At 34.5% G+C, this 12,770-nt stretch overlaps 1 protein-coding gene across 1 annotated transcript in view; it reads right to left on the reverse strand.

The window, feature by feature from the left end:
- The window catches only part of PLXDC2 (plexin domain containing 2), a 438,114-nt gene that overhangs the window by 206,717 nt on the left and 218,627 nt on the right, over positions 1-12,770 (reverse strand). The window contains exon 3 of the mRNA XM_012450101.3: positions 10,966-11,112. Coding sequence (XP_012305524.2) covers positions 10,966-11,112 — 147 coding nt within the window. The remainder of the gene's footprint in view (positions 1-10,965; positions 11,113-12,770) is intronic.

A 12,770-nucleotide genomic window follows, 5' to 3' on the forward strand; every position in this document is an offset into this window, starting at 1 on the left:
CAAGACAAAAAAAATTTCCTTGTATTTATCATTCAGAGCATGGAAAGGTCCTTCCTTTACTCAGTTGATAACAGTCTGCCTTTCACTTCCTAATTTTCAGTGAGTGGAAAATACCTGTTTTAAAGGTAAATGTTTGCATAATAGTTATTATTATCGATGTAAAAGATATCTTGGACACTATGCCAGGTATTGCTTTAAGCATTGTACAAATAATTATTTAATCCTAATGACAATCTTAGGAGGTAAATGCTATTATTACTTCCATTAATAGGTTAGGAAGTGATTAAGAAAGAGTAAATAACATGCTCAATGTTAAACCTCATAGTTGGCCAAGGGAGGACTAAAATCCAGGCAGTCTCGTTCCAAGTCCATGTGTTTTGACACTAATTCAAACTGCCCCTCCACTGACATGTGAGGATGAAATGTTCTTAACACACAGCAGTGATGAATCCTCTAGGAGATGGGTACCCCAAATACTCCAACTGGATCATTACACATTCTATGCATATAACAAAATGTCACATGGACCCCATCAATATGTAAAAGATGTACCAATTAAAAAATGTTTGGGATTTAGTGAGCAAAGTTCATGAGTGAAGTCACTAAATAATTTGAAATTCCATTGATGATTGAAATTGACATTTAGACCAAGTTCAATTTTAATTCTTCAACCTCATTTGCTAACTTCTCTTTAAAAAAAAAATAGAAATAATCTCAAATGAAAGAAAAGTTACTAAAAAATAATGCAAAGAACCCCCTCACCTCTATTTTTTAGTGCCGATTCATCTTTCCCATTTTGTCACATTTGTCAACTTTCTGATTTTTTTCAAAAACTAAATAAACTAATGCTTCACAACACAGCGTCCAAGAGTTGCTCCCTTATGACATCCTACGGATCCCTACAGTTTGGCCCACATGGAATCAGGACTAATGTGCTTAACCTTGGCCTAGTTATTAAACTTGAACCTTACTTGGCATTTCTTTTCAGACAGATGCTGCAGGGTAGGCAATTTCTGGCAATCTATCATTAATAGAGAGTGGCTAATAGTGTGTCACTTCTAGTCCCATTGGCATTTTAACAGAGCACCTCTAGCAAAATGAGAAAAAAGATGCTTACTCTCTGGGGCTGGGAATTCCAGGCACACTAGACGTTCTGATGGGAATGCAGTTTATAAACAAGCCACATAGAAACCTGGCCATTTTGCATAGAGTACTATCTATCCATCACCTAAGTGGTATGCTATAATTAGGTAGGAAGGAACAGACAAAAATAAAGATATTGGGACCAGGTATAAAAAAAAAATGTTTAAATATACTGAAATACTAACCTGTCCAGGAAATCTGAATCCTCAAACACATTCTTTTATAACGTGTTTCACAGGAATTAATATTATCTGCTTTCAGATGTGTTTACTCTAAAAGAACATTATATTCCATCTATAGTTTGCTAAATTTTCTGTTACAAAACATTTTCTTTCAAAGGAGTCATGTAAAATCTTTATCATCTTATAACTTTAGGATGAGAATGTGTTTTACTTTCACGTTATCTAAAATTAAACTGTTGTAAGTCTTCATAGACTCCTGAAGAGATGGCAGAAAAGATGATAAGAAATAAGTTGGAAAAGAGAATCTCAGGTTAAAGGCAGAGTAAATATACTTGTTTATTGCATTGGAGACATGGTTGAGGGGTCTCCTTTTTAGCAGTCTTTATGATTATGGAAGTTTAATATGAAATCTTCTAACAGGTTTTATCAGAAACCTAAATTGTTTACCTCACTCACGACTTTAAAAGGTGATTAGATATTTATCTATCTAGAATTATTTCATAGCCATCACTGGTAACAGAGAATATATTATATTACTTTCCATGATTAATTTTATGTAAAAACTGGTGCTCATCCTCCACTAAAGACCCAAGATGTAGAAATAAGATTAAATTGCAATGAAATATGAACTCAAATATGATCTGTCAAATAAAACAGCAACTTCTTGCTTTGGGAAGTGAAGGTTTGTTATATGCAAAAGAAATTGATCAATGTCAATTTCATAAGGCAGCTGTCCTCAAGGCTCTCCAAAGTCCTTTCCATGTCTAAAATTTGGTTCCTAGATTCAGAAAGAATAGATTAAATTATTAGTAATATGCATGTGTTTATGTAATTATGTCAGTAAAAAGAGTTGGTTAAGATCAGCATATTAGGTGGACCCAAGGAAAGTTTAATCTGTGTCGTGAGTGCCAACAGCAGGACAGGGGTACATTGTTCCATGTACTTATTGGCTTCCAGGCTGGTGGAACAGCCCTTTTCCCAGGCATGCAGAGAAATACAACTCAGCCACTCTAATCATGTTAGTTTTGTGCAATGAAAAAGAGTCAGGCCCTGAAATAATATTTGGGACAAAGGGAATTAACCTCAAGTTTGGTAAGTGACTTAAGTATAATTCAAGTAAAATGAATTAATGGTAGAATTTGTTAAAATATATAAGTAACTATAAAGTGCCATAAAATCTCATTTGACCGAGGCAGGTGGATCACGAGGTCAAGAGATCGAGACCATCCTGGTCAACATGGTGAAACCCCGTCTCTACTAAAAATACAAAAAATTAGCTGGGCATGGTGGCGTGTGCCTGTAATCCCAGCTACTCAGGAGGCTGAGGCAGGAGAATTGCCTGAACCCAGGAGGTGGAGGTTGCGGTGAGCCGAGATCGCGCCATTGCACTCCAGCCTGGGTAACAAGAGCGAAAATCCGTCTTAAAAAAAAAAAAAAAAAAAAAAAAAAAATCTCATTTGAATCTATTGTATGTGGAAGGCAGGACAGACGTTACTATCACAACTACTTAGTATGGGAAGAAATTGACAGGGAATTTAGGGATTTGCCTAAGGTCTCAGTTGTAATAAACTTGAATTTGGATCTTATGATGCCAAATCCTATGCTTTTGAATTCCTATTATTTTTTAAACCAACTAATCCATTATTACTTTGGAATTACATCTGTTTCTTAGGAAGTTGAAGACTAGAACACACCTTTTAAATATCTAAAGAGAATTCCTTTGACATTTTGTAACTATATGAATTTTTGGAGTATTTAGGATTTGATTAGAGCAAAAATATAAATAGTATTGAATAAAATATTACATTATGTCAAGTATATTTCTTCCTTTATGTATGTAGAAGACTTTATTAAACCAAAATTAAGCTATAGAGACATATGCAGATACAGCTTATTCCAGTCTGTTATTAAACTTGATGAAAATCCTATGAGCAATGACAAGTAAGACCAGGTTGATAAACTTGTGTCTCACTTGAACTGAAGTAACTCAAAAGGCAGAATGCACCGAGTTTATTCAACCAGTCAAACATAAGAGTAAATAAAAAGCAACCTATTGTTAGACATTATGAACAGCACTCAGGCAAAAATGTGCAGTCTAGATAAAAGCCTGATAGAGAAAGCAAATTAAATTGCCTTTCAATTTAATCATTTTGAAAAATGAGCACTTATCAACAGATTTTTTGATGCACAGAAAAAAATAAATGTATACAATATGAAAAAGCAACTTACTAAAGTCACCACAAGCAACCAAATTTAGCTCTCCCAACATAAACATTATGTAAATGTGAGACCCATGGTCATGCTAGCTGAAGCAATAAGTTCTTTTCCTGAAGGGAATAAAAACAAAAACCCTCTAGAAAACTTAATTTTTTTAATGAAATTTTCTGTGTATATTCAAGTAGTCAGAAATGCCATCAAGGACAGTTCAATATAAAAATTTTAAATGATCAACACATAAAAAGTCATACAAGTTTCATCAAAAACCTTACCTGCATTATGACAGAGATAGAGTGAGATAGACAGAGAACAGCACTTCAACCATTTCATTTTGCTGGTGTTTCTTATTTAAAGAATCAATCTTCCTACCAACATATAGAAAAATAAAAAAAATTTAAGCCAGAATATGTTTATGTCTGGCAAACAGTATATTGGCAATTGCTTGGCAAAAAATATACATAGAAAGATATAGATATAAATACAAAAAATCACCTTTACCTATCTATCCATCCATCTATTAATATATCTATCTATGGGCTGTCTTTCCATCTATCTATCCATTTATCATATACCTATATCTCTATCCATTCTTCCATCCATCCACCCACTCATCCATCCATCCATCCATCCATCCATATTTTTGCATCTATGTATTTCTTCCATCCATCCACCCACTCATCCATCCATTCATCCATCCATCCATCCATCCATCCATCCATCCATCCACCCACCCATCCATCCATCCATATTTTTGCATCTATGTATTTATCTATCTGAGAGAGACTCAGATACTAACTTATTTGGGGATGACAAGATGCCTCCCTTGACCAATCTTTAGTCAGTCTCTGCTGAGGCATCTTCTCCACGAGATCACTCTTGTCTGTGGACTTCTGTGTCTATCTTTGCCTCAGTCAGTTTCAGCAAAAATCCTGCTAAGTAAGTTTAGCAAGATTCTCCACCCTTGAAATCTGACCACCCTCAATACTGATCAAATCCTCATCCCCCACCGTGGTATCTAATCACCCCAACCCTCCTTCAGTAAGAATCCTAACAAGTCAGTTTAGGCACAATTCCCACTTATTTCTCATGTCTCCTCTTAGTAAGCTTCCCTCCACTGACACTCACTCTGCTCTTGGCCATATTTTCCCTCTTGCCCATGCTACATTCGGAATTGAGCCCAGTTCTATATCAAGGTTCTTTCTCCCATTGCAATTGTCCTAAATACAATCTGTTTTTACTGCTTTACCTACTTTTTTGACAAGGGTTATTGTTTGTTGTTGTTGTTATTGTAAAGCATTGGAACTCTCAAATAATAATACTCAGCAACTGTATCATTTTGTTGAGGTTGTCAGTGTCCTTTCATAACTATTTCATTTTTATTCTGAACATCGTCCTTGGAGGTAGTCAAGGGAGGCATTTTTACCCCCTTTCTTCTAGGTTACAACGCTGAGGTGCAAAGAGGCCAGAATCCAAGAAAATAAGTGTTGGAGCTAAGGTCTCATAACTTCAAACCCTGGACTCCTTCCACCAGGACAGAGATACATCTCTAGGAGTTATGAATTAGAACGTGATCAACTGTCATTTCAGAGGACAAAATAATTCTAATATGTCTGGCAGTTGAATCAAACATCGTTCCCAGAAACATATTAAATAATATAGATGTAGAAATATAGAGGAAAATCACAAAAATGTGGAATTTGAAATGTCTAGAAAGAGGGAAAAAACAAGTCCAGGCTGGTTTCTAGGTTTGTAGTCAGAAACTTTTAGATTTGTAACCTGAAAACTGTATGACTCTGAATGAAGGACAAAATACCCAGATAACTGTGAGAATTTTAATATAAAGTGCCTGCCTCATTGCTTACTTACCGTATGGTAGGAACTCATACCAGTTCTTCACTTTGCTTTATCTAGAAAGACATGGCCTTTCCCTTAACTTGTCAACTGCAAAACTAGATTTTAGCATCTGCTTACTTTGCAATGATTTAAGACATGTTATTTAAACAAAAAGGACAATGGAGAGATTTGAAAGCACATGTAATCAAATTCCAATATACACATGTGTCATATAAACACTAATGATTATGGTTGAGATTATAAAAGGAAAGAGATATCAATGTGTTTGGGCACCTCACATATGTGAATTAAGTGATTTCTATGTTTATTCTGCTCTGAAATGATAAGATATTATTGTGGATGGGAGAAAAGGGAAAACTTACTTTATTTCTACCCTCCTCCTCTTTCAAGAATATTATCTAAGATTCCAAAACACTGTTTGGACCATATTTATATGCAGTGATAGTAAAGGGGGAAATATATTTTTAAAAAAATAATGTTCCTAGGTAACACATCTCTTGTACCCTCTTCTCTTCCATTTCAGGAAGGAGGTAAATGGGTGGGAGGGCCTCTTCTAGGAGGGCCAACATACTTGCTTTCTTACTCTAGCTCTTGCTTACTCAGGGCTAAATTGTTAGCCCTCTAGCCCTGGGTCTGGTCTGTCCCTAGCTAAATCTTTCTTCTTCTTCTTCTTTTTTTTTCTTTTTTGCATAATTTGTTGCTAGAATATATACTTTTGGCCATGCAAATTACATGAACTGTGATAAGATTTGAGAAACTTCCTTCTTCCCTTTGGAGCTTAAATTTAAATCCTGTTTCCAGGTAAATTACCAGAAAGCTTTTTATGTCAATGAGAACAGGAGCAAAGCTAATTAAGAAGGTGGATTCATGTTTGCCATTTTCCATTTTGCCTTGTGCTTAACCACCTCAATAACATGAAGTATGTGTGTGTGTTCCTAGGCCTACCAAATAAGAGATTTGTTTTTTATACTGATAAATGAAAGCACAGGAGAGCACAAGACCATGCATAGCAAAGCTCTGTACTGAGTCAGCCTTGCATGAAACACATCGTAAAGTAAAAACCATCATGATGGAATCAAATCTGACAAGACGCAGGCCAAAAATACTCAAAATGAAGGGAAAACTCTATTTAAAATAATGTTTAACCTCCATTGTCATTAACAATGAATCCAACCCTAAGTGTATATTGGGTCTTGAGCTATAGTATAACCATAATAGCACATATATAATTTTTTAAAACTTTGTTTTGGGGTCAGCAATATGTGTGAAAGTTTGTTACACAGGTGAACTCATGTTATGGGAATTTGTTGTATGGATTTTTTTCATCACCCAAGTATTAAGCCTATTACCCAATAGTTATCTTTTCTGCTCCTCTCTCTCCTTCCGTCTCCCCCCTTAAATGACTCCAATGTCTGTTTTCCCCTACTTTGTGTTCATAACTTCTCATCATTTAGCTCCACTTAAAAGTGAAAACATGTAGCACTTAGTTCCTGTTTCTGGGTTAGTTTGCTAAGGATAATGACCCCCAGTTCCATTCATGTTCCCACAAAAGACATCATCTTATCCTTTTTTATGGCTGCATAGTATTCGCTGGTGTATATGTACATTTCTTTATCCAGTCTGTCACTGATGGGCATTTAGGTTGATTCCATGTCTTTGCGTTTATGAATAGTGCTGCAATAAACATTCACATGTGTGTCTTTATGGTAGAATGATTTATATTCCTCTGGGTATATACCCAGTAATAGGATTGCTGGGTTGAATGACATTTCTGTCTTTAGGTCTTTAAGGAATCATCATTCTTCTTTCCACAATGGTTGAACTAATTTACACTGCCATCAACAGTGTATAAGTGTTCCCTTTAATCTGCAACTTCACTAGCATCTGTTATTTTTTGACTTTTAAATAACAGTGATTCTAATTGGTGTGAAATGGTATCTCATTGTGGTTTTGTTTTGCATTTCTCTAACGATCAGCAATATGGAGCATTTTTTCACGTGCTTGTTGGCTGCATGTATGTCTTCTTTTGAAAAGTGTCTGTTCATGTCTTTGCCCACTTTTTAATGTTTTTTTTTCTTGTAAATTTAAGTTCCCTATAGATGCTAGATATAGACGTTTGTCAGATGCATAGCTTGCAAATATTTTCTCCCATTCTGTAGGTTGCCTCTTTACTCCCTTGATAGTTTCTTTTGCTGTGCAGAAGCTCTTCAGTTTAATTAGATCCCATTTGTTAATTTTTGCTCTTGTTGTGATTGCATTTGGTGTCTTTGTCATAAAATCTTAAAATCTTTGCCTGTTACTATGTTCAGGATGGTATTGCCTAGGTTGTCTTCCAGAGTTTTTATAGTTTTGAATTTTACATCTAAGCCTTTAATCCATCTTGAGGTGAATTTTTGTATATGGTGTAAGGAAGGGATCTAGCTTCAATCTGCTGTATATGGCTAGCCAGTTATCCCAGCACCATTTATTGAATAGGAAGTCTTTCTCCATTGCTTGTTTTTGTCAGGTTTGTTGAAGGTCAGATGGTCGTAAGTGTGTGGCCTTATTTCCGGGCTCTCTATTCTGTTCCATTTGTCTATGTGCCTGTTTTTGTACCAGTAACATGCTGTTTTAGTTTCTGCAGCCCTGCAGTATAATTTGAAGTTGGGCAACATGGTACTTCCAGATTTGTTCTTTTTGCTCAGAATTGCCTTGGCTATTTGGGCTCTTTTTTGGTTCCATAAAAATTTTAAATAAATTTTTCTAATTCTGTGGAGAATGTCATTGGTAGTATGATAGGAAGAGCACTGAATCTGCAAATTGCTTTGGGCAGTATGGCCTTTTTCATGATATTGATTCTTCCTATTCATGAGCATGTTTTTTTCCATTTGTTTGTGTCTTCTCTGATTTCTTTGAGCAGTGTTTTGTAATTCTCATTGTAGAGATTTTTCACTTCCCTGGTTAGCTGTCTTCCTAGATATTTTACTGTTTTTGTAGCAATTGTGAATGAGATTGCCTTTCTGATTTCACTCCTGGCATGGCTGTTGTTGGTGTATAGGAATGCTTGGGATATCTGAACATTGATTTTGTATCCTGAAACTTGCTGAAGTTGCTTATCAGCTAAAGGAGCTTTTGGGCCTAGACTATGGAGTCTCTAAATACAGAATCATGTCTCTGGAAAAAGAAATAGTTTGACTTCCTCTCTTCCTATTTGGATGCTCTATTTCTTTGTCTTGCTTGATTTCTCTGGCTAGGACTTCCAATACTATGTTGAATAGGAATGATGAGAGAGGGCATCCTTGTGTTGTGCCAGTTTTCTAAGGAAATGCTTCAGCTTTTGCCCATTCAGTATAATATTAGCTGTGGGTTTGCCATAGATGGTTCTTATTACTTTGAGGTATGTTCCTCCCATGCCTAGTTTCTTGAGCATTTTTAACATGAAGAGGGTTGAATTTTGTTGATAACTTTTTCCACCAATTTCTCTTAAGAAATGTTTGTTAATGGCTTACATACTCATGGATAACCAAGAACCCAAGTTATGACAATGGCAGAGTAGTGAAAATAAAAGCCTCTAACAATTGTACATATTTAACAATTAACATAAAGAGCACCAGTTAAGTTACAACCAGAAGTTCAAGTCCTTCCATTTATGCTTGAGGCTACCTCAAGTGTTAAAAGCAACAAACAATGTCATTGCCACACTAACAATAAGAAAAAAATGGACTATTTACAATATTATCATTTTTCATTTTTCATGAGACAACCAGAGAATCCTCACAAGGCAACCAAGTAAACCCTATTGCGAAGAGAACAGGCTTCTTTAAGGAGAGGCATAAGACAAAGTGTCTCACCTTGGGGAGGGCAAAGAGGAGAGAGGTGGCAGCCATATTTGAATAGGAGAAGAAATCAGCTAGTATTTGGAGGAACTTCTTCCTCTCCCTGTATATATTACCCATAGTGACTGACACTAGGACTAAGCCACATCACAGAAATCCCATGTGCTTACACCAACATTCAAAATTCCACAAAGTATATTTTATACTATTAAGCACTGTGCTATATATAGTAGGAAGGTTGTCAAATGCAATAGATCCCAGATAGACACTGTTCGAATCTCGTCTTTATTATTTTCCCTTCTTTTGAAAATCTGTTTGAAATTCCACAGTGAATTATTTCTAAATCTGTCATCTTGCCTACCTGGGGTTGTCTGAATATAGAAAAAAGTGGGTGGGGGTGGATGACGGAATTTAGCAAAGAAACGTAGCTACTTCGTGTGCTTCTCAGACTCAGGAAGCATGTGCTCTACACTGAAAATTAAATGAATAATCATGGTATACTATACTTAATTTCCATTTAGCTTTTAGAATTTGATCTGATAACAGAAACATCTACATATAAACATGGAAGGCCACTGCCAAAAATTTTGATATTTAACATTTATCAAATCAATGCCTCTCTAAAAAACTCCAGCCATTGACTGCATTAGTCCTATCTTTATATCAATAATGACAAAAGCACCTGAAAGGTTAAAATTGTTTTCTTTTCACGTCAGGTCATACTAAACTGAACAACTCATGGCTTCATTGATGACAGCATCACCACTGTTACCCAGGCCGGCAAAACCAAATACCCTTTAAAATGTTAAGTCTGGCGTTTATCATAAAATGATGATCAAAGAACATTCTGAGAATCAAGTGTGATAAATTTTACACACACAATTTGAGCATCAGCGTGGCTACCTAGCTTAACTTCCCAGCTTACCACTTTCTGGTGGAGACCCTTGGGGAGGTTATCTGAATTTTCCAAGACTCCTCAGTTCTCTTATCTGCAATGTGTAATTTTATAATATTTAAATCATAAGATTGTTGTGAAGATTGAAAAAGCTAATGCATTTGACCATTCAGGCTAGCGCTTGAATAGGCTACTCATAACCATGCAAGGCAAGGAAGGCTGGTATTAATACTCCATACTCCTTCTCATCTCCAGTTTACACATGCAGAAAGCACCTCAGAATAGTTAAATTATTTATTTCAGGAAACACAGGAAACAATCAGCCCAGGCTTAAAATATCAGTCTGATCATTTCTAAATTTTATTCTTTTTCTTTATATTAAACTTCTTTATTTAAGACCATAATTTGGTCTATATATGTTATCTAAGTCATAAATGACTTCAGTTAAATCTTTGGTTAAATTCAAGACCAAGAACAATAAACCCATGTAAATGGGAAGATACCAAATTCAAGTAATTTTAAAAAATGTTCCATATACTCATGGATTATAAGAAAACTAAAAATAATCCAAGATAAAGCTCAACTCTGAATCCAATATACATTCATCAGATATACTAAGAAAATGGTTCAATTAATGGTAGTTTATCAAAACAATTCTATTTCATTTTCTTTAATACCTTGTATGCAACTAAATCTAAATTACAATTGCAGAACTGAATACATTGGAAAAGTGATTACCACAGATAAGACTATTCTAATATTTAATTATCAAACTTATATAAGAAATGGTTATATGCCAATCAAAGCAACCATTTTTTCACAGTAGGAAAAAAAGAACCCTGAATGTCAAAACACTTACTGCAGCTTGCCGATGAGTATTGGACAATATTCCATGAATCTTCACTTTATCTTTTTCCATTTGGTCTATATTCACCCACAAATCCCGGCTGGCAGAATCAGATGGACCATATATCCGAGATATATAGTAATTGTGGTCTGTATCCTCCTGCAATAATAGATAATAATGTATATCAAGAACAGAGAAGTTTTCCCTACAATTCTTTTTAAAAATATCCTTTTGAATTTAACAATATTAATAGTCTTTAACAGAGCCAAGGGATTTAACTAACCTGTAAGAGAAGTGAATTTGGATTAAATAAATGTGCACATACACATACACACACATACTCAAACTATAAGAATAAAAGAAAAAATGTTAAAGAAATAGGTCTATGATTTGAATAATAATGTTTGGAAAGTGAATTTTGTCTAATTCATTTATTATCTAAGTACTAATTAAATAAAATAAGATGATTCTTGAAATCCAGTAAAATCATGAATCCCATGTATTTTCCCCCAAATCATCAATCTAGATATATATGTGTAATTGATCACAAAAGGGAAAAGAATATTCTCAGCAGTATTCTGAACAGATTTTGCCTTATGACTAAAAGACTATAATCCAAAATGTAAATGTTGAGAATAGTGATTAAACATTTGTATATTTAACAATTTCAATATATATTTCCAAGTTTTGTATTTTGTGTGTGTGTGTGTGTGTGTAAAATTAGTAGTATTCTTTAGAAGAAATTGTTAAATATACAAGACTTAGAAGGAAATATATACTGTGTAAAAAGATCTAAACCAGAATCTTTCTCACCAGAACGAAAATGTTCTTTTTGAAAAAAATGTCTCTTTCGAACTTACTACTAAAACCCTAAGGTATAATCACTATTCGTAATGACAAATTGAGACTTTTCTTCTTTAAAAATAACGTTATATCAGGGTCTGCTTTTAGCTAATGGTCCTGGGAATGGAGAGAATATTTTTTTTTCTTTAATTTGGGTTATTAAATTCTACTTTTATTTGAATTCTCATTACTGGTGTTACCATAGTACCTGTCACAAAGCCTTTATTAGTCATGCTTCCCACTCCCTGAAGAGATTTAAATGTTTTAAGAGGCAATTTTGATGATAAATACCCAGAAAAATTATATGATTCTTGGTTAATTCTGATTGCAATGTTTTTTAACCATGAAATGTAATTGTGCTTATCAATTTGAGGAGTTACTAGACTGAAAATATTTTAAAACATTCAGGTAAATGTAAAAAAATGTTGAATAAATTGGTCTATGATTTAAATAATAAGGTTTGGGATGTGAATTTTGTCTAATTCGTTTATTATCTACGTGATAATTAAATTAAAAAATTTTTTCTTGAAATCCAGTCAAAACATAAATCCCATGTATTTTTTCACAAATTCTCTCTCTCTCTCTCTATATATATATATATACGTATATATATATACGTGTGTATATATATATATATATATATATATATATAAATGGACAATGATTACAAAAAGGAAAAGAATATTCCATACAGAATTCTAAATAGATTTTGCCTCATGACTAAAATAAAGACTATGACCCAATATGTAAATGTTGAGAATAGTGGTTAAATGGTAACAGTAAGTTTGTAATCCCAGCACTTTGGGAGGCCAAGGTGGGTGGATCACTAAGGTCAGGGGTTTGAGACCAACCTGGGCAACATGGTGAAACACAGTTTCTACTAAATACAAAAACTAGCCGGATGTGATGGCACATGCCTGCAATTCCAGCTTCTCGGGAGGCTGAGGTAGGAGAATTGCTTGAATGCTGGGGGT

This window comes from Aotus nancymaae, unplaced genomic scaffold, assembly GCF_030222135.1.
Source record: "Aotus nancymaae isolate 86718 unplaced genomic scaffold, 86718_ANA_hifiasm-v0.15.2.pri h1tg000077l, whole genome shotgun sequence".
NCBI classification, from domain to species: domain Eukaryota; kingdom Metazoa; phylum Chordata; class Mammalia; order Primates; family Aotidae; genus Aotus; species Aotus nancymaae.